The 22,097-nt window shown below is 38.2% G+C and overlaps 1 protein-coding gene across 1 annotated transcript in view; it reads left to right on the forward strand.

The window, feature by feature from the left end:
• Positions 1-4,247: 4,247 nt before the first annotated feature.
• Positions 4,248-22,097, forward strand: part of DBX2 (developing brain homeobox 2) — a gene marked incomplete at both ends in the record, with an annotated part of 31,855 nt that continues 14,005 nt past the window's right edge. Inside the window, 2 exons of the mRNA XM_080704907.1 lie at positions 4,248-4,890; positions 17,517-17,687. Coding sequence (XP_080561033.1) covers positions 4,248-4,890; positions 17,517-17,687 — 814 coding nt within the window. The remainder of the gene's footprint in view (positions 4,891-17,516; positions 17,688-22,097) is intronic.

Genomic DNA, 22,097 nt, shown 5'->3' on the forward strand with positions numbered 1-22,097 from the left:
AGCTGAGATCTTGGGTCAATCACTTCTGTTTCATGTGGTCTTTCATCTTCTTCCACTAAATTCATTCTCATAGAAATTGCAGAACTCCAAGCAAGGAAGGAGAGGCACTCAAGTGCTTTTCAAGTCTCTTCTTTCTGTCCCATGGACCAAAGCATATCACATGACTGAGCTGAGATAGAATGGGAAGGGACTAGAAAATGCAGTGCAAACAGAACCCATTATTTTGGAATATAAATAAAACATAGCTAAAACATTGTATAGATGACTTTCAAAGCCATATTTCTCTTAATACAGAGCCCACAGAGATTGGGTAATTTATAGGGCGAAGAAGTCTTATTTCTCACAGTTTTGGAAACTGGAAAGTCTCATATACAGGGGCTGGCATCTGGGGAGGGGGAGGCACTTCTTGATGCATCATCCCATGTGAGAAGGGCAAAGAGAGGAGGAGAGAAATCTTAGCTCTGTTAGGGAATGAACTTACAAACTCAACCCTTATGTAATCAGCAGTAATCTATTTATGACAACAAAGCTCTTCATGGCCTGATCACCATTCAAACCATAGCAGTTTTTGTCTTCAAATCCTGGTGTTTATTTTCAGTCTCCTTTATCTCTCCTTTCTTTTATCTATCCACTTAAATATTGACATCCCCCAGAATTTTGTTGAGAATTCATTTCTCTTCTCACTACATACTCTCTCTGGAAGGTTTCATAAGTTACCAAATCATCTCTTTCCATGGTTTTGTCTCCCTTTTCTTTCCCCAACATATAAAGCCTACTCCTATTCCTTCAGTCCCATCTTGGTCCGAGAATATCTGATCAGTTATTAAATCAGAAAACTGGAAGTAATCTTACATTCCTCTTTTATCTCCCATAACCAAAGTTTCTTTTCTTTTCTTTTCTTTTTTTTTTGGTGGTACTGGGGTTCCTGGAAGCCCTTCTACCTCCGGGCTACACTCCCAGACCTATTTTAACATTTTTATTTGGAAACAGGGTCTCCTAAACCAGCGCGCGTGGCTGGCTTCAAACCTGCGCGATCCTCCTGTCTCTGCCTCCCAAGCGTGGGGATTACAAGCGTGCGCCACCACGCCCGGCCATAACCAAAGTTTCTTAACCTTGGCATTATTGACAATTTGGTCATATAATTATTATTTGTTGTGGGAGCTATACTGTGCTTTATAGGATTTTTAGCAGAACTCCTAACCTATATTTACTAGAAAGAGTAGAACACCACTGTCCCCATGTTGTGTCAGTCAAATAAAATCTCCAGATACTGCCAAATGTCTTTGGGGATCTGGTAGAGGTGACTGACTCAGTCTAAGAGCTCTAGCATTGCCCAGTCCTATAGATTTAACCTTTGCAACATTTGTCCCTCCCATTTTATTCTTCTTGCCATTGATCTTATTACACTTCACATTATTTTGCATTTAGATGTTTTCAATTGTTTCCTATCTGGTGGTGGCAGGCAAATTGGCTAACCCAATAGTCTGTCTTGACTTAAATCTTCCTTGCTACCTCCCACTAAAAGAAAATGGAATACCTGTTTCTTAGCCTGTTGCAGTCAGCATTCTCACTGTTGTGACCTAAAACACCTGATGACAACTTAGGAGAAGGACATTTATTTGCTTACAGTTCTGGAGATTTCAAGGGTTCAGTCCATGTTAGGCCAGGTGAAGTCTGCAGAGCTTAAGGCATAACACAGGGAGAAGAGAGAAAACAAGGGCTCTGCTCTCACAGTACAGAGGCCCAAAGCAAGAGAAAGCTGGAGAAGGGGATTCAAGGACTGATGCAGTTTCCAAGACCACACGCCCAGTGACTAACCTCCTATAACCACAAGGTTACCACCCAATGAATCCATTACAATGTATTCATTCACTGATGAGATGAAAATCCTCATAATTCAGTTACATCAACTCTGGACATTAGTGCATGAGCTCTTCAGGGGATATTCTATATCCAAACCATAACACAGCCTCACTTGCATCTAGGGGTATCCAGGTAGCACAGTTCATCATGAATAGTTTTATGAAGAAGAGATAATCAGACTTAGTGGTTAAGAGCCAAGCCATGATATCATCCATTTTGGGCAGCAACTCAAACTCATCACTCTGATACTGTGCAGTCTTTGAAAGTGTCTTAAATTCTCTGTTCTCCATTATAACACTAGGATAACAGTAGTACTAACCTTATTGTATTATTATGAAGATAAGTTAATGTGTAAAGCATTTAGTACTCTGGCTGGTTGCAAATACTAAGTAAAAATGGTGGCTATGCTACGGGGATGACAGTGATCACACAACCTCTTTCCTTGCTCATCTCAAATGTCACTACTTTACATCCTATCCCCAGCTACTACTGTATGTTCTTTTTGAGGGGGGACTTTGTCTAGAAAGTTTTCTCTCATGTGTTCTCTTCCAAATTTAAAGCCATTCCTCAGACCTTACTTGGTTTTCCTCTGCCTCTCTAGGCTGTAAATTCCTAAGACAAGGACCAAACATTTCTTCTTTGTACATATATCTAGGATCACTGCAAGTGTTCAATACATATTAATTGTGCAGTAAAGGTCTATTGACTAAATCAATAGCTAATGAATATTGATAGTATACATCAGTCTTGCAAATCATTTCACTCCCATTTGGTATCATAAGATAAAGTTGTCTACCAGATTAGAAAACAACTCCAACTTCATTAATTTAGCTACCTACACTCATCCTTTTTTTTTTTTTGAGGGTCTTGGGAATGAAACCCAGGGGCATTTGACCTCCAAGCTATACCTCCTGCCCTATTTTTTATTCTTTATTTTGAAACCGGGTCTCACTGAGTCACAGAGGGCCTCACTAAGTAGCTGAGGCTGTCTGCGAACAGTGATCCTCTGGTCTCAGCCTCCCGAATGCTGGGATTACAAGCGTGCGCCACCACGCCCGGCCCTACGCTCATCTTTGAGAAGAGTGAACCTTTAAAAAGCTTTGGACATGGCCAGTATAAATGAAATGCAAGTTCAATCAATTCACCAAAATGTGAAGTTTTAAAAGGAAAATTATCTCATTAGCCTGGCAACTCCAGCTAAGTAAACTGAAGCCAGGGATCAAATTACTTTTAGGGTAAAGACGAAAACTATATATGTGATGCCAAACTTTGCAAACATCTTTAATAAAACTTTATTCTAAACAACTCCATCTAAATTTGGGCAGAAGAGTGGTAATTCTAAGTGTTGCTTGACAAGTCAAGGTTTTAACACTCCATTGATAGAGTTTGCAAAATGAGATGCCTTTAACATTTTCATGTAGTTAAAAAGCCTTTTAGTTACACACACACACACACACACACACACACACACACACACGCACACTGCTGTGTGTCTCCAGTTAGCAAACTGTTAATAAGTTTAAAATACTTAAATTTTCTGTAATCTTAAATAATGCAGTGTTTTCAGTCCCTGTCAATCACAAATGGCTAGGGTGACCTCTTCTTTCAACCACCTGTCATTTGGTAAAACCAACATGAGTACGATCTGATCCGATTCATCTCCTTGTCTGGATCAAAATTTATTAGGTCATCTCTTTTAAAATAAGGGGGCTGCATGCTCCTCCTCTCTCCAGAATCCTTAAATCTTAAAATAAATCACTGGAAACAGAGCAATTTCTCCAAAGATGTTCAAAAAAAATACGTTTCCTTTACCCTGGAAGTTCCAAGGCCTCTTAGGATGCCTGACCGACAAGGCACTCTTTAGAAGGCAACTTTTGATGCTAAGCCGCGTTCAGGTTCCTCTGATGACAACAGCCCGTCAGCAACCCCGTTCAGGCCCCTGGGTGTCCCTAGGCTCCTGAGGTGACACCACCCAGGTGGCCGCGGCGCCTCTCGGCGGGGCCGCCCTCGGGATGCCCGGCGCGCGCGGACCTCGGGCTCTGGCGCCTTGGGGAGGGGGCCGCCTCCACGCCCACCTCCCGCCAGTCCCCTCCCCTGGCCGCAGCGCGCCCTCGGGGCTGCCCTCTGTGCCGGCGCGCTGTCACGCTGGGGGCCGGGTGTCTGGAATGGGTGGCTGGACACACCTTCCCTCCTAGGACAAACAAGAACAAAACTCCGTCGGGGTCCTCGGGTCCCGGGCGCTCCCAGAGCCCGAGCCGCGCGGGTCGGGGGAGCGCACCGCGCCCTCCTCGCCCTCACTCCTCCCACCCCTTAAAAAGCCGCCCGCCGCAAATAAATAACCGGGCGGCAGCCCGCGGCGCGGCCTCTCGCTCGGGCGCCGCACCATGCTCCCCAGCGCCCTGGCCGCCCCGGGCGCGCCCTGGGACGCGCTGGCGCCCTCCGCGCTCCTGCACCTCCCGGCCGCGCCCGGCTTCGGCAGCCTGGGCAAGAGTTTCCTCATCGAGAACCTGCTGCGCGGCGGGGCGCCGGCCCCGGGGCTGCCGCCGCCCCCGGCCCGCCGCCCCGCGGGCGCCCCGCTCGGGCCGCCGCCCGCCGGCCCCCTGCCCCGGCCGCCCGGCGCCGCGCGGTGGGCCTTCCCGGCGCTCGGGGACCCGGAGCGCGCCTTCCAGCCCGCGGCCGCAGGTGAGCCGCCCCCCCGCCCCCCCGGGACGAGCGGGCGCTGCCTGCGCGCCGGGCTTTTCCTTCCTCTTTGCCCCTCCCGCCCCACCAGGGTCCTCGCGGCGTCCCCCCCACGAGTGCTAAGACGACCTGAGCTTTGGGGCGCAGCGGGGAAACCCTCGGAAGGAAGGGGCGCCGGAGCCCGGGTGCCGGGGCTGGAGCAGGGGCGCCCGAGGCAGCGCCTCCCCCCCGCGGGCTGCGGCCCGAGCGCCCCCCGGGGTGCTGGGCGCGGGGCTTCGCGGCCGGCTGGGGCTGGGGACGGGCGGTTCGCTGAGCGGCGTCTGGGGCTGCGGAAGGCGCTGGAGGGAGGTGCTGGGGAGGAGAGTGGCGCAGAGTTTTGGCTTCCTCTACGCTTAACGTTTTGGAACACTGGAGGCACAAAGAAATCGAAGCCGTCTAAAAAGAGCTAAATTTAGGCAACTGGATTAGGAAGCTCACCAGTAAACGAGAATCTACCAAAAGAAGGACAGTTTAGGTGTATTTAATTATCATATAAAGTCTAACCGGTGGGATTGGGAAGAAGGATGCTGATGTTAGGTCACTCTTAGGTAACGTTTATGGAGGGGCTGCCGAAATTAGCGATGATACAAGGAGAAAGTCTTTTGGCGACTTGCAAACTGAATCCAGTTGCATTAATTTTTTTTTTTTTTTTTTTGGCTGCGTCCTTAGACGATCTTAACTCATTCTTTTAATCCCGATGGGTTTGTCCAGAATGACTAATAGATGCTTTTTCAGCAGTTTCCATTGTCCCAGCAAACTGCCGGATCAAATTTATTACTAATGGCTTTATAGAATTCAACATGTTTAGAACCTGTCCTAGTCTTTCAGCTTGAAATGGTTACTAACAAAATGGAACAAATATAATTATATGAACATCGGTCTCCTTCACATAGGGTAAAACCTAAACACTACGAACCCCTTTAGCAACCTGAAAGAGAAACACATACTATTAAAGCCAAGGTTTATGTGCCTTGAAAATGTTTATCTACCTTGGAAGTGGGGACCACTCTCTTTAAAGTGCTAGGAGAATTAAAAAAGTATTTTAAAATAGTTCAAGCCTATATTTTACCAGATATTTTATTCAATCCTCTTTGAAGATTCAGTGTTGTCCTAGACTAAATTTAAACAAACAACCTTTTGTCTCAAAAAGAGTTTTTGTAAATAATGCATGTAATTTTTGAAGCTAGAAAAGTATCTAAAGAAAGAAAAAACTCTATAAGTTTGCGATCACAAATATGGTGTTTAAAACCAAAATTTACATTTATTTATTTTTGTAATTTAACAATGTAATTTTCTGGACATTGTCCCAGTTTTATTTAAATGATAGGTTTTTGCCTTACTAAATGTTGTGGGAATTCTTTTATACAGTATATAATTATGAAGTTATATTGATTGATGACAATATTATCTATTACCTGAGAATTAGGTGAGTATGAAATAATGATTGATGTTCCGTAAAGAGCATAAAAGATATAGAAAAGCCATTGTTTCCAGAAAGATAACAACATCTCATTTTTGAAATATCAGAAGGACTGATCCTTTAGACACTAACTTGGGAGAGAACAATAAAATATAATTTTAATAATTTTGGCATATTGACTATCCACGTTTTCTTTAACCTTTATTTGTTGAGTACTGGTCTAAATATTGAATAAGAAAACCCAGATTTATTTCTAAATGTATTCGTGAAATATAGCATCATTTAAAATTAAGGGATTTATGCCATTGCGTGCATTTTTGCTTCATTCATTTGGTTAACCAATACTAATTATACCATATATTTAATTCTATACCATACATTTAATTCAGTACATGCTTACTAAGGGTCTTTGGTGTGTCAGACTCTGTTCTAGGCTGCAATCATGGAACAAAAGAGCTAACTGACGGCCTGTGTAGAGCTAGAGCACAGGCTTACATTCCATGTTCGGCACCACTTTATGGGTTACCAATCATTATCTTTTTAAATCCTCACACTAGTCCAGCAAGGTATATATTGGGATTCCAATCTTTTTCTAAAGGAAAAAATATATTTTACTTGCTAATTTTGTTTTCATCTCAATTATCATTTTGAATTATCTGTTGACTCCTAAAAAGAGGAAAATAATTGCCCCAAATCTTCAGACTGGTAATATTAGGTTAGTCTTCCACTGACTGTGAGAAACTAATGAAAGATAATGGGACAACTAATTAGGGACAACTAATTACATTCCTATCAGCATAATAAATCAGATTGTGGTTTTCTATCTCAGTCCCAGAGAAAAGAAATTGACTTTCTTGTCGGAAAGGTGCAGACAGTTGAATAATAACAGGTCATGGGTGAAAGTATAGCCGTCAGTACTTTGGCCTGGAAATTGGCAACTTTGGGTATGTAGAACAAGGAAAGAAACACTCCAAACTATATGTCGTCAAATTGTTTAGTCAGATTTGTTAGAAAACTTTAAACAATCAAAGGGCATCCCTGAAAGCTTGAGTGGGGCATGTTTAGTGCAGTAGTAGGTGATGAATAGATTCACCTACCTTTTTTTTTTAAATCTGGGGAAAAAAAAAAGTCTGACCTGTTATAGTTTATTAGTGGAAAGCAGGAGGTGTTATGAGTAAAATTCTAATTATTGTAAATCTTCTCCCAGAAGTCCACTGATGTTATTATTTGGAAACTATTTGCTATATTAAAATACTCATGCCTGTATATAAAATAGGATCTTGATATGTGAAAAGCTGGGAATTTTAAATTTCTTTTGGTTATAAGAATGTTATCAGTTTTTAAATTGATGATTATGTCGCTAATTTTCTTCAAACTGAGTGGAGCAAGTAGTACTGCTGTTTAGTAACATTTACTATTTAAAATATTTTTAAAATGCTTGACGTAAAGTAACTTATTTTTATTAAATTTCCTTGAGCTCTACATATAAAATTATTGGAAAGAAAATTTTCATGCTGGGTAAGTGAGTTGAAATGTTCTTTTTTAAAAAGTAATTTTTCCAAGTGAGTTGTACTATAAGGAGAGAAATGGAAGATCCATATATTTTTGCTTTCACCTAGCTATGGTTGTTTCTTGCTATGAATACTTAACATGCATTCTGCTTTCTTATCCTTCTCCCAGTCCCAAAGTTCTATTTGCTTACTATTCCTCGATTTTGTCTGAAACGACTTGCACTTGTGTTTTATGTTCCAAATTGTAGTTTATTCCTTCTTCATTGGGATACACTGAAAGTAGAAAATAAAACAGCTTCTCACATATTTTAGGCTCCTCGGTTAGGGATAAAATAAATTTGTGTTCATAGTGGGAATTCAATGCTAACTGAAAACTCTGTGATCTGATTTAAGTCAGAGCTTGCCATTTTATTGCTAAACTATGCTCTAGATTTGTTTTGGCAAATTGATAACTTTTGAATAAGTCTTTAATATTGATGCTGCTAGCCCAGAACTGGAATGAGAATGGGGGATTCAGAACAGGACAATGATGGTACCCATCCTAGCAGTTCTTCTCTCTGTCCATCATCCCAACCACCCTTTGGGGGAATTTGCAAACGATACAGGAACATATTACTTTATCTGTATATTTATAGTCTACTTAATGTATACTTGTGATTCATTTGTATTAATAACTTTTAAATAATTAATGAATACTCAACTGTGAACAGTTGTTGTATTGTTCCTTAGTTAATTAACTCCTTCAGGTTAGAGAAGTTCTTGCAGTGAATAGAACTAATAGGCAATTCCTGTATTTCCAGTACCAAGTAATCCACACTCCTTATAAAATAATGTCCACGTTGGAACTTACAGTGTGGTAGCTATTTAATTTGCCTCCAACTTTAACTCTTATTCAACTTAGGCATTTGAGGATTATTTTAAGTGATAGAGTGATTGAATGCCTGCAAGTTTATGTGTAGGCTTATGTAGAATAAAGTTCAGGGTTATACTATATTTAAGGATGCAATACGTAATGGGCAATTTAAAGAAATTGTTGAGCTAGACTTGGTGTAAAATGCTTGTAATCTCAGTACTTGGAAGGCTGAGACAGGAGGATCTCAGGTTTGAAGCCAGCTTCAAAACTTAGTGAGGCAATCTGCAACTTAGTGAGATTCTATTTAAAAAAAAAATAAGGTTAGGGGTGTAGCTTGGCGGATAGAATGCCCAAGGGTTCCATCCCCAGTAACACACACACACACACACACACACACACACACACACACAGCAATTGTCAAGAGTCATTTTGTCTATGTGTCCATCTACCTATCAGTGTGTGTGTGTGTGTGTGTGTGTGTGTGTGTGTGTGTGTGTGGTTGGCACTGGGGATTGAACCCAGGGCTTCCAGTATGTGAGGCAAGTACTCTACCACTGAGCTACATCCCCTGTCCTTTATATTTGTTTGCTTTCACTGTGGCTTAGATTCTGGAACCTGAACTGTGCAGTGGCCTTCACTCTCTGAGCATGCCATTTCCTTCCTGTTCTTGTACTCACCAGAAAAATGCCCCTCTTTGCTGTAAGAAGATACTGCATGTTTATGTTTGCTGCTGAACAATGATAGAAATAATAGAATCTAGAAAAAGCCAATGTCCATGAATAATTTCTTTTTTTCCCAGTTGATTAAAAAGACAGAAATACAGAGGACAGTTACAGTCCCATGCCATTCAGGAGTGTCATGGGGGGGGGGGTTCGAATGAATTCACCCTCCATGCACAATTTCTGGTTAATAGTTGTGTTAATAAAAATACTTTGAAATTCTTTGGCTATGAAAGTTTTACAGAAGTGAAATGTTATCATCTTTAAAATATTTGAATGACTGTGTTCTTATGTCACAGTAAATGGTAAATATTTTGCTTACTCCTCAGTCTTTTTTTCTACCACCTTATTTCTGTTATTGACATTGTCCATACTTTTAAAATCCATCTTTCTCTTTTGAGGAAATTTGATTTTCCAGTCTTAAAGATTTTTCTTACTTATAGTTATTTTTATATACAATGTAAGTACACAACTTTAAAATCATTTGGTTGCACCTGGAGTCTGTCAGGAGTAAAAAGGCAAATTGTAAAATGAAACAATATGATTTTTATCTAGGAACGCTTGTTAGAATCCTCATTTAAGACTTCATTAGATCACATTTCTATTTTATACTCTTAGTAAGAAATTGGATTTTTGCCTTAACACATAATATGCTTACCAGACCCTTGTATATTTTATTCTAAAATATTTTATTTTACTTTCAGTAATGTTTCCACTTTTAATGAAATCTCTCCCTTTCATTCTTTTTAGCCTCCAGTCAATTCTTAACTTGGCAATGCAGAATGATTCATCACTTTATATAAAGTTACCATAACTGATTTCATTTTTAATAGCATCAGTCATTTTGTCAACCAGCTATTACTTGTGCATATTTCAAGGGCATACTTTTGTGAGTTATGTGAATAGTAAACTCAAGGCACTAAAATTCTCTCTGAAGTCAAAGATCAAAAAGGCTGTACAAGTTTTTAGACTTTTCATCCATGAACAAGGAAGGGAGGAAGGAAGAAAAGAAAGGAGGCAGGCAGGAAGGCTGATTGAGACTTTTTGTATAAATTGCTGAGTGTTTAATTGCATTCCTGTTTATAAATTTTCTGGAGATTAACTAATATTTTCACTTTTCTTTTATAAACTTAATCTTATTCCTTCTAAGTGATCATTAGAAACAGAATAGATGCATTTTTTTTTTTGTGTGTGTGTGTGTGTGTGGTACTGGAGATGAAACCTCCAGCCCTATTTTTTTTCCTTGTTTTTTTGAAACAGGTCTCTATGAGTTGCAAAGGGCCTCACTAAGTAGCTGAGGCTATCCACAAACCTTGATTCTCCTGTCTCAGTCTCTCAAATGCTGGGATTATAAGCATGCGCCACCACACCTGGCTTAGAATAGATGCATTTTAACAATTCCTCTTGAGAAGACTCCAAATTTCTTGTTCTTTAGAACTTTTAACTTCTAATATTTTATCAATTAAAATATAGAAAGGAGTTAGTAAGTTATTTGAGAAAGTTTACGTACATTTATAAGAGAATAAATCATGACTGCCTGGCAGGGTTTTTAATCACTAACCTAAGGCTGGATTGAGTTTAGGTTCATTGAACCAATTCTACAGTCATGCTGGGTTTGAAACAAAAAGTCTGATTCTTTTGACATCTGTTGGCTTACAGATTTTCTGTAGGTTCTTTTGCATTGCATATTAAAAAATTATGATAGAGACTCTATGATTCACAGAGCCAAACATATTTACTCTCTGGATCTTTATAATAAAAGTTAGCCAGTGCTTGCTATAAGCATACATGGAAATTTTGGTAAGTTTTAAACCTATGAATGGTTTTCTGAACTGGTTTTAGCATCATTTCTATAGCCTGAAAGTCCAGGTCCAAGTCTAAGATCTCTATATTATTGATTGTGTAATCCTAAGCAATTAGTATGATATTGTTGATCCTCTGCTTCTATCTATGAACAGATGGTAGGGTTAGCTTTTGACTTTCAAGTACATAACTCAAAAGCCCACTGATTAAAGGAGAATAAAAGATATTAACAACTTCTTTCTGTTACTTTACCCTGAGAAAATATTGGTAAAATGTGTATTACCATGTAAGAAGTCATCTCAAGACTTGGTGGCCTCGAATAAACCAATTATTATTTTCTCACACAGTTTTGTGAGTTGACTGGGTTCTGGTTGTTAGTTTTCACTTGGAATTTTACAAGGTTCCAGTTGGATGTCAGGGCTGCAGTGTTTTGAAGGGTTAGGGTTAGAGCTAGGCCTGATTCTAGGATGATTACTCACATGACTGGCAGTTGACACTGCTGTTACCTGGTGCTCAACTGGAGCTGTTAACTCTAGCATCCACAGTTGGGCATTCTGTTTTATGACCTTCTTATGGTGTGGTGTCTGGGTTCTGAGAGTTCCAAGCGAGCAAACATTCCCTTCAAACTCACAACGTTTTGGAACTGTGGATATTTGGGCATTTTTAAAAGACATTCTGGAACATCCCACACTAGGTCACAAGTTATTTTATGTTATAATACTTATTCTGGGATGTTATGGTATGTTATAATATATATTCTGGGAAGTTCCAGGGATCTGTATGTTTGAAAAGTAGCCTAGATAATTCTAATGTGTATTCATGGTTGAGTACCACTGATGCCATATTTCATGGTTAAGCAAGTCACTAAGACCATCTCAAAAATCAAGAGAAGTAGACCCCACCTCTCAATGGGAGAACCAAATAATCTGTAGGCATTTAAAATCTGCCACAGGTGAAATCAGGATAACCAACATCAGACACAATTCCTGTTACATCTGTCTTTTTCTGGAGTAGACCACAGGAGGAATCAATCGCATAGTGTGGGGTAGAGTTTGGTGCTGAGAACACTTTGATGAGCCTTTTAGAGGTAGAGTTTCTGGGATTACAGGTACCATTGTCTTAGAGAATATTTCTTTTAAAGAATACTCTCTTCTGTGACGCTGACTTTACAATACAAAGAGTAAGACATTTCTTCATATTTAGGTCATTTTTTTTCCAGAGAAAAGAGTGAGGACTCCTTGAGGAAATAGTGGTGGTGGGAACCCCAATAGTCATGATGAACTAATCTTACATTTGAGGGAAAGCCAACTTCTATCCAAATGTTGGTCTTGTGAGATTAACAGAAAAGATGTTGGTGGAAATACATAGGAGCCATCCCTTTACCCCTTATCATCCCACAACATCTCCACCACCAGTGCCAAGGGAATTTTTCCAAAACAAAACTTTCATCATATCACCAGGCTACTCAGAAAAATGTGAGTTATCTCTTTTTACTACAAACTAAGTGAAAATATTCATTGGGCTTTTAAAAGCTCCATTCCAGCTATTGTAGGGGACCCGTTCCTAGCCAATCTTGTTTAGCCCAACGGGATGTGACCCAGGCATCTGCATTTTTGAAAAGTAACCTAGATAATTCTACTGTGTATTCAGGGTTGAATACCACTGATTAGGGAAATGCACAATATAAGAATTTTAAAATTTTATTCTCTTGGGGGAATACATTAGGTTTGACCGAACAAAATTCAATAAGGAGAATACTGAGAAATTTGTATTACTTTTTTTTGGGGGGGGGTGGTACTGGAATTCCTGGAAGCCCTTTTACCTCCTGGCTACACTCCCAGACCTATTTTTGCATTTTTATTTGGAAACAGGGTCTCCTAAGCCAGCGCACGCGGCTGGCTTCGAACCTGCGCGATCCTCCTGTCTCTGCCTCCCAAGCGCGGGGATTACAAGCGTGTGCCACCACGCCTGGCTTGTATTACATTTTTTAAACTAGCAGATTTAGATCTGTAAGTTAATGAATGTTAAAAATTTGTAAGTTCTTGCAAGAAGGGAAACTTTTAATTTTTGTAGTCTCAGCATACAGTGTAATACTTGGCATTTGATTAATAGGTAATACATATTGTCTTGAATTAAAAGACAATCAAACAAGTAGACACTACTTGATATATCTTCTCATGAGCTATACCAAATTTTTTTTTTTTTTTTTTGGTACTCGGGGTTGGAACCCAGGGGCATGGTGCCTCCGAGCTACACCCCTGGCCCTATTTTTTAGTCTGTTTTAATTTCTGAAACAGGGTCTCAGTGAGTTGCGAAGGACCTCACTAAGTATCTGAGGCTGTCCTCTAACCATAACCCTCCTGTCTCAGCATCCCAAATGCTGGGATTACAAGCATGTACCACCATGCCCGGCTCCCTGAAAGTTTTATTACTGATCTTCAGTATTCTTTCTTTAAAATGTCACCTCATTCAGTAACACTGCACTAACAATGGAAAGAATTGTTGTACACCATTTAGATTCCCATAAGATAATCAATTAAGAGTGAAAATAACAAAAACATTTAAATTATTGCTTTCTAAACAACAGAACTTTAAAAATTATTTATAGCTAGACTTATAATCATTCTTGGGTTGGGATACTTATGTCACCTATTCATTTAGTTTTTAAAAATTCAGGCCAGTTTTCCATTAAATTGGCTATTAGTTACCATCTTAACCAAATATTCAGAATTATTAAAAATACATTGTGAATGTCTATGTTCAAATAAGTCAGAAACTCTGATGCAAAAGTGTGGAAAGTTCATGAAGTTTTCTGTGAATGTGTGATTTTAGTTATTTGGATTCAGACAGGTCTTGGTTTATTTCCAAAAATTTTAAGTCATTTTGTTTGTAGCTTGAAACAATCTCCCATAGGACCTGAATGATTTTTTGGTGGAATATAAAATTTGGAGTGTCCTGAAATGCTGTACCAGTAGAACCTAATATCATGCTGTAGAATCTGACCCATGAACATTTACCCCATAGGAAAAACCACTTCTTTTTCTCTCAGAAATTTTGAGAGATGTGTCCATTTTCTAGGATCCAGCTTTGAATAACTGGCAGAATTATATGGAATATATATGGAATCTGTGTATGGAATCCCCTCCCTCCAAGGCTAATAACTATAACTATTGTACTAAAATTTTATTTTTCTTGCCCATTTTTTAAAAATTTTGCTGGAAATTAGGCATAATCACATTCCTGATGCATTCCTACTTGAGGCTGAATGATCATGAGTGAGTGAATGCATGAGATAAGATATGTTAGATTTGTAGCCATCCAGTGTGTAAGGGCTTCTTAAATACTATCATTATAACTATTGTTTACTAAGCTTAACATTCTTAACATTATAAGTGATAAAGTTACTGTATCTAGATGGCATGGATGGGGTGTGAAATGGGTAGACTGAGGATTGCTTTGCCTTCTTTTGGTTTCTACCTTTTCTCAAGCATCTTCAAAGCAGTTCTGTCACTTTGTTTTTATCAGGCTTGAATTTCCTCTTCCCTTCCTTCCTTCCTTCCTTCCTTTTCTTTTTTTATTGTGGTGCTGGGGATTGAACCCATGGCATTCTACCTTCGAGCTACACTCCTAGCCCTGTTTAATTTTTATTCTGAAATTAGGTCTTGTTAGGTTGATGAGATTCCACTGTTTACTTGAGGCTATCCTCGAACCTGCGATCCTCCATTCTCAGCCACCCAAGTACTGGGATTACAAATGAGCATGACCACGCACAAATGCTAAAAATGTAATATACGTTTTAAATGCATTGCATTACTTTGAATGATTATTTCATATCACCATTCAGCACTCCTGTGATCACATGTTCATATGGATTTAGCATTTGACTTATGTCAGAGTAGGAGCATGTGAAAAAAAATAAAAGGACTTTTAAATTGGAATTTCACAGAGATTTCCACATAAACCAGCACAAACAAGGTGTATTTATCTATGGCAGTCAGGAACAGACTAATCTGTGTAAATATGTGCTTTAAAGAAATTATTTAAAATGACAAAGAAATTCTACACAATAGGACCTCAAGCCTGGTCATATCCTAAACTGTGAAAACAAGTTCTTGAACTGAAATTAGAATTACTACTGTAGATTTTTATTAAACTCTTGTAAGTTTATATTTTGATACTGTCATTTTGATTATGGCTTTCCTGTAGGGCAATGTATAGTAGTAATATAACAGACTATTCCATTAAAAATGTTTTTCTGGTTAAATTTAACATTAATGTTAAAAACCTTCATTTTTCCAGTTTTTGGGCCACAGAATTAAACTAAAAAATATTTTGGCTAGATAGAAAAAATTGTAATTTATATATAGCTTGCATTATTATTTTAACGGTATCTTTAGTGTATATTTTTTCCCCTGTGTTCTATTTTGAACTAAAAACAAATGAACAAAAACAAATTTTTTGTGGTATTTTCAGCTAACATGGTAATGTTTAACTTATTTATGTAAATGAAATGTTGTGACATTTTCCTATCAAAAAACAATAAAACAAAAACAAGGGGAAAAAGTCTAATCACGCAATAGGCATCATTTAATTATCTAAATTATATACATTATCTATAGAATGTTTATTTTGGGAGATATAGTAGCTAACAGAAATGCTTGAGAATAAACATGAGGAAAGTTTTATATTTATAAATAATTACATACTCTTATAACTTAAGATGTAAAATTCAAATGCAATGACATCATTTCTATGATGGTTTTATAGTCAATACTAGAACAACTTCTGATAACAATGAAGAAAAAAAATTTATTGAACTTTATGAACACCAAAATAAATCTTTTTAGGCCTTTTTCATAGTTGCCATATTTTCAAAATAGCATTAAAAACTTTATTTTTGGAAATCCAGATATTTAAAAGTACAAACATTACTGTTGACAACTTCCCATTGTATTATGGGAAGAAAATGCATTTATAAGTAGTTTGTAATTTTAGGGCCTTCAGGACCCTGAAGTACTATAATTTTTTATTGAGTAATATTCTTGTCTTGATATATGCATTAAAGAAATTGGTGAACATAATCACATGTTTATCAACTGATTAAAATGTGAGTCTGAAATTACTCCTTCAAAAAAGAATGATGTCACATCAAAACAATATTCCCTTATGAGATTAAGAAAAGGAGAGAAGTTGTCACTTGAACATGAAGGGAGAATAAGAAGAATACTTATTTGAGTGCCAGGTTTTAGAATTCAAGTCACTAGTTATAGAAGATACCATGTTTTCTACAGGTTGTGTTGGGAAGCAAAAAATGGGTTAACATTTTATCCTCAGTTTTTCTCCTAAGAAGGCCAAGAAGTTTCCTATTTTTTACTTTTGAAGATAATTTGTTTAATTACTAAGAATTTGACCATTTTGTACTAGGCACCCTTCTTGGTATGCTATGGTAAAAGCAAGTACCTACCTTCAGGAAATCTCAATCCACATTTATATTGTATTAAACCTATTGCATTAAGGACATGGTATATATAAAGCACTTAACTAAAGCCTGGTACCTAATAACTTCTCAATAAAGGAGAGTTATTATGCACATTCCAGGACATCCTTTTTTGGAATTTTTTTATTCACAGAGGAAAGGAGTTAAAAATTTCACCCAAAATGTTCAGTTCAAATGAAGTGATTCATCATTGCTATGATTATATTATTGTCAAAATATTAGAATAATCTATAATAAATGTTACAAAAATTATAGACCTTTTTGGACACCAAAATGGGTATTTTTTAAATACATTTTCTACAATAATAATAATAACTATCCCATGTGTATGTCTTAGAAATTTAATGAATAATGTAGTTTAATAAAGTGAGAAGAGAATTATATGGCAATTCACTATACTCTAAACATACTCTCATGCCTTCACATTTACTAGATTTCTCTTGAGAAAATATTATTCTCAAATACTTTAATGCATGTTAATGTGATCAGAAACACCATTTTTTGTTGTGGAATTATTCAGTAAACTAATTTTTACCAATTTAGGAATCCAACTGACCATGTATTTCAAATAACCTCTGAAACTAAACAGTAAAGTATATACTCTCTTTCAAAAGTAGACATAAGCACATAACATTTAAATTAGTTTTGGTAAGTAGAATATTTAGAGCTGTTATTTAATATCATAATCCCAAGCCACATGAGTCTATTTAATTTAAATTAATTTGGGTTAAAAATTCATTGACCTCATCACAGTAGCCACATTTCAAGAGCTCAGTACTTGCATATAGTTAGTTATCACCACATTGGATGGGGCTGATACAGATATTTGCAGCATCCCAGAGATCGCGCGTGAACAGTGTTGCTCCAGGGTGTCTTAAATAAAGGAGTATTAGATATTTATTATTTGTAATTATGACTCAACTGAGTGTTGTAATTAAGTTCGGTGTTTGATAGAGCCTTTCTACCCTGTCTTCCAACTCTTGATGGAATTATTTGATAAGCACTTAGATGAAGGCTACTTTAAAATGATCTTGATTTGAGTACAAGTTTTAGCTGAGTAAAGGCTCAGAGAATGAAGGAAGAACAGCAAGAATATTTATTTGAGGGTTGTGTTTTACTCGATGCCTTTTAGGAAACCGCAGTTTTGAATGTTGCCTAGAAGAAATGGCTAATCATCTAATCAATGAAATCAATGCTTTCTCTGCAGCGCCTTCCAAGCCTTTCCTTCTGAGCACCCCTCCATTCTACTCAGCATGCTGCGGTGGGTCCTTTCGGCACCCTGCATCCCCCACCGCTTTTCCAAGTAAGTTTTTAATGATTCATCAGCAATGCCTCAGTTATTCTGTAAACCAAGGCAGCAGGATTTAATGTGCTCAGGCAAGCTAATTGGTAATGCAATGGCAAGGAGCTAATTCCTCACTAAAAGTCACAGCGATCCTATTCAGGAGGTTTCCAGAGATTTATCAAACCTCAGCACAGTGAGCAATTGTGCACGGTTTCTAATGGCTTTGAAACCCAGGGCTGACACACCAAGGAAAGCAACTTGTTTTCCATTTGATATAAAAGATCTCGGAGGGGCTGGTTTGGCTCTTTCTGAAATGTGTAGCAACACTCCTTCAAGGAGAAAAGAAAGGAAGGCAGGCAAAGAAACTGTGCCACACAAAATTTCCATTCAGCTTAAACTGTTACACTGAAAGTCACTAGGTGTACGCAGAAAATCATTTGAAATCATCAAGATCATTAAAGGAGAAAACCAAGCAGAGCAGCAGGAAATGTTTCCAAGAGCCCTCTTCTGTAAACTATTAAAGCAGAATTATAATAGTGTCTGCACTTAGAAAGGAGGATGATAAGCTTTCCCATATCCGCAGCACACTCTCACGAAGACAAGCTGAAAGTAAAGTTCACCTTGATCTTGAGATGTCTAGGTCAGATAGTAACATGTAGGCAGAGAATTTGAGTTTAGCAAAAAGAAGGCCAGTGGAGGGGATGCATTTATTTCAGCTGTCCAACAGAAAACATGTACTCAGGTTAACAGCTCTGTCAGGTGAAAAGCAAAACTAAAGTTGGCTCGGGTCAAAGTACAGAGCTCCATCAGGATTAATTCAGATCCCTGCTGCCCTGCTGCATGTGTTTTATGAATGTTTCAGGAGAGCCATTGCTCAACAGAACGATTCCTGACAAGTCAGGCAGCAAATGCTGGCCGTTTAATGAGCTGCAGGCTTCTGAGCATCTCTTTAGGGGGCTGACACTTTCCCACAGAGCACTTTACATGGCTGGGACCCAGCCACAATGGATGACAGACCCATGACCAATCGCCACTTTCACTTGACTCATCCACACGCGACCTCACCATGATTTTTCACTCTGCAGATGAACTTTAGGAACCATTTCACATGGAAAAGGCTTGGGCAAGGGTCAGTTGCCCTTTTGTATGGTCATAAAGCCAGGCTCTGTGTGTCAGTCTTTTCTCCTGTCTCACATTCCAAGTGAATTTCTGGACATCATTTAAAGCACTTGGCTGAAAAATAAAGCAGTGAATGAAACTGACTTTTATAGACTGATCCTAGCTCATCTTCCCATATAACCAACCTAGTGCACCTGAAAGGGGGTTTAGTGGATGAGCTGAGTGGATATGGGGACTTGCTGAATACATAGGGCCCATTATCAACTGTGGGGATTGTTTATTAACCAGGACTGATACACTACTATTTTGGAAGTGACCTATTAATTGTCCATTTAACTAGAATGCATTGAAATCACATAGAAAAATAGAAACCATGACTAAACCTTTTACTCGCTCCTTCAAGGTGGTCTGCTATGAGGGCGATTGAAAACTGTTGTGCAAATTGAGGAGACATTTATCACCATATATTAGAATAGCAGGCAAAAGACTTCTGTAGTGGAGACTTAAACCCCAAATATCTGATACAATATAATAGTGGCATCTCTGCAGAATTAAATCTTTGGTGTTAGATTCCAGGAGAGGAAATTAAAAGAGGTTCCATGTGTAATTTCATTTATTTCACCTTGATATACTACTGGCCTTTTACTTTAGAAAATTTCTAGCAGTACAGTTCAGGTAAGAAGAAATGGGAGGAAAGATGCATGTAACAGGTGGATGTCTAACATTTGTGTAAGTGTGTGCGCACATACGCGTGCACACACAAATTTATAATGATTTTAAGAATCTCTAAGTCATAAAGGGTGGGCCAGTTTAGTAAAGAGAACACATGCAAGCAATGCTAGAGACTTTTTCTAGATACATTCATCTTCTTAACAGCTTAAAGGATTAGGCAGGTCTCATTTTTCTCCATCTATTTCTTGGTCCTTTCCACTTTGTGTCTTTTGCATAACTATTGTAAATTATGTTTATCCCTGGAAGTTTAAAGTCCTGTGTTCCTCTCTTAAAAAATAATTATACAAGCTAGAAATCAGCACAGCTCAGACCCAGGATAGGAAATCCTACATTTGGCTTGTCTCCCTTTCTACAGTTGACATTTTGAGATGGTTTAGAGATTCACACGTGTTTTTAATAAAAATAGTATCTCTTATTATCAGTTAAACTCCAAAATTAATTTCTTATTTTCTTGTTTATAATGTTCACTTGTATTGGCACTAACCAATAATGAAATAGTAGAATTATGTTGTCAATAAAGAATTTTACATAAGTGACCATGATACCAAGGGACAGTTAATGAGGTATACATCGGCACATAGTCCTTTTCACTCAAAGCATTTATTAGATTTTTTTAAATAATAAGAATGTTTTATGCCCTGACTTTTAAATTATTTTCCATCTTACAAAGGAAGGAAAATGAACTGTCCAAGTAAACTTGTATTAAGTTTCAGCTTGAACAGCCAAAATTAAGATTTATATGAAAACTTTTAATAACTGATGAAATCACTGTCGCTCAATATTGTTTCATAATGTTGACTTCACTCTTTCCAAAAGCATAGGATCAGACCCACACAGTTGTAACCATGCAAGTGAAATATTGTTTTGACTCTTAGCATGATTCATTTGTTTAATATTAATTTAACTTTTCTTAAACTTCTTAGGTTTACAATTGGCCCTTTGTTGCAATGTGGAAACAATCATTCACCCAGTGCCCTTCTCACATGCAGTAAATAGTTTAATAGGCTATTTAAGTACAACACATACAGTGGGGGAAATTAAAAGGCAGTGGTAATAGTTCTCCTCTCCCCCAAAGCAGTGCATGGAAAATCTTTGATATTGCATCCATTATGTTCTTTTCAAAATAACACATTTTTTTCAGCTACAGTGAAAGGGAAAGTTGTGGAAATTATGTAGATAATGACTTTTTTAAAAAGTTGCTGAAAAAATATAGAAATCTTAATTACATAGGCTAGCTAATTGAGTTAATCAGGTAATTATTTCATTTTGTCTTCAAGTACCCAACTTGAATTTGACCTTTCAAGAATTTTATGTCTTGAAAGACAAAGTTCTAACTTTGAGCAGCATCGTACAAGTTAGATTAGGGAAAATCGTTTTCTGAGACAGATTGTTTTGCCCTTTACTTGGGAGAGGGACTTATACTATATATTTTAAGATCATTTTGTCATTTTTCTTTTCTTGTTAAAACTTAAGAAAACATAATATACTCTCCAGGTTTGAATTTTGGATTTTGTTAAAGGTAGCAGGGAAAGAACATTATTCCTATTGTTAATGCAAGTTGATACTATGGGTTCCACTGTCTAAGGTGGGTAATGCTCTGATTAGTATTCTTGCCACCTGACCTGGCTGTTTTTCTCTTTTACTGCTCTCAGCTGGAGTGGTGAGCAGGCTGAGGAAACAGAACAGGACCGATGGAAATGCACAAAAGGCTGCATAAAAACCCCACCTTTTTAATGGAGAAGATTTAACAATAGCACTGTATGATGTTCAGAGGGAGGGGTGAGGTGCAGCTTTTTTCCCTAGTAGAGTAAGAAGGCTAATTATGGTGTTTAAAACACAATCGACTTTGTGCAGTAAGTTGAATATAGGTATTCACTCCTCAAAAGTGAAGGGAGGAGCGTTCTATAGATCAGTGGCATTCGGTTAACCAAGAAGAATGTCTAAAGGAGCCAGAGCTCAAAGACAATCGATTTTCCAAGTTGATGGCTCTATTGAGAATTCCTAGAGAGGCAGTGAAAGTATTGGAGCAATGTTCTTAGAATGGAGTTCCTTTCCTCCCGAAATGTTCAGTGCATAAGATAACAGAGTGGGAGGGGGGTAATTGTATAGCAACATGGAGTGCTCATCACTGATCTTGTCTGCAGCCCTTGCTTGAATGTGATATGAAATTTAGTAGTGCTTATTTTAAAAGTCCTGATTTTAGGTTCCCAACAGCAAATGTGCAATCACAGCAAAGGGGAGGAGGAGAATGGGCCCAACAGAGCATATCTGTCAAGGGATATACCGTGAGTTCAGTGTGTGTCTACAGAACCAGGTGAGGGTATTGGATTGTGCTTTTAGCAATGGAATATTCAGATTAGTCCTACTGGATGCAGAAATGGTCAAATGACTACACCTGCTCAACTCTGGATACCCACCACAAAAGTTATATTGAGCAAACGTATAAAGACCAGACTAAGAGGTAAGCAGCAACTAAAATAGTAAAGAATCTCTATGACTAGTCAGGAATTTTGAAATAAATTGGGTATTCTTGGCTCAAAAGAGAGAACATGAGAAATATCTTCAAATTATATGTGC

This window comes from Muscardinus avellanarius, assembly GCF_963383645.1.
Source record: "Muscardinus avellanarius genome assembly, chromosome: 11".
Lineage (NCBI taxonomy): Eukaryota > Metazoa > Chordata > Mammalia > Rodentia > Gliridae > Muscardinus > Muscardinus avellanarius.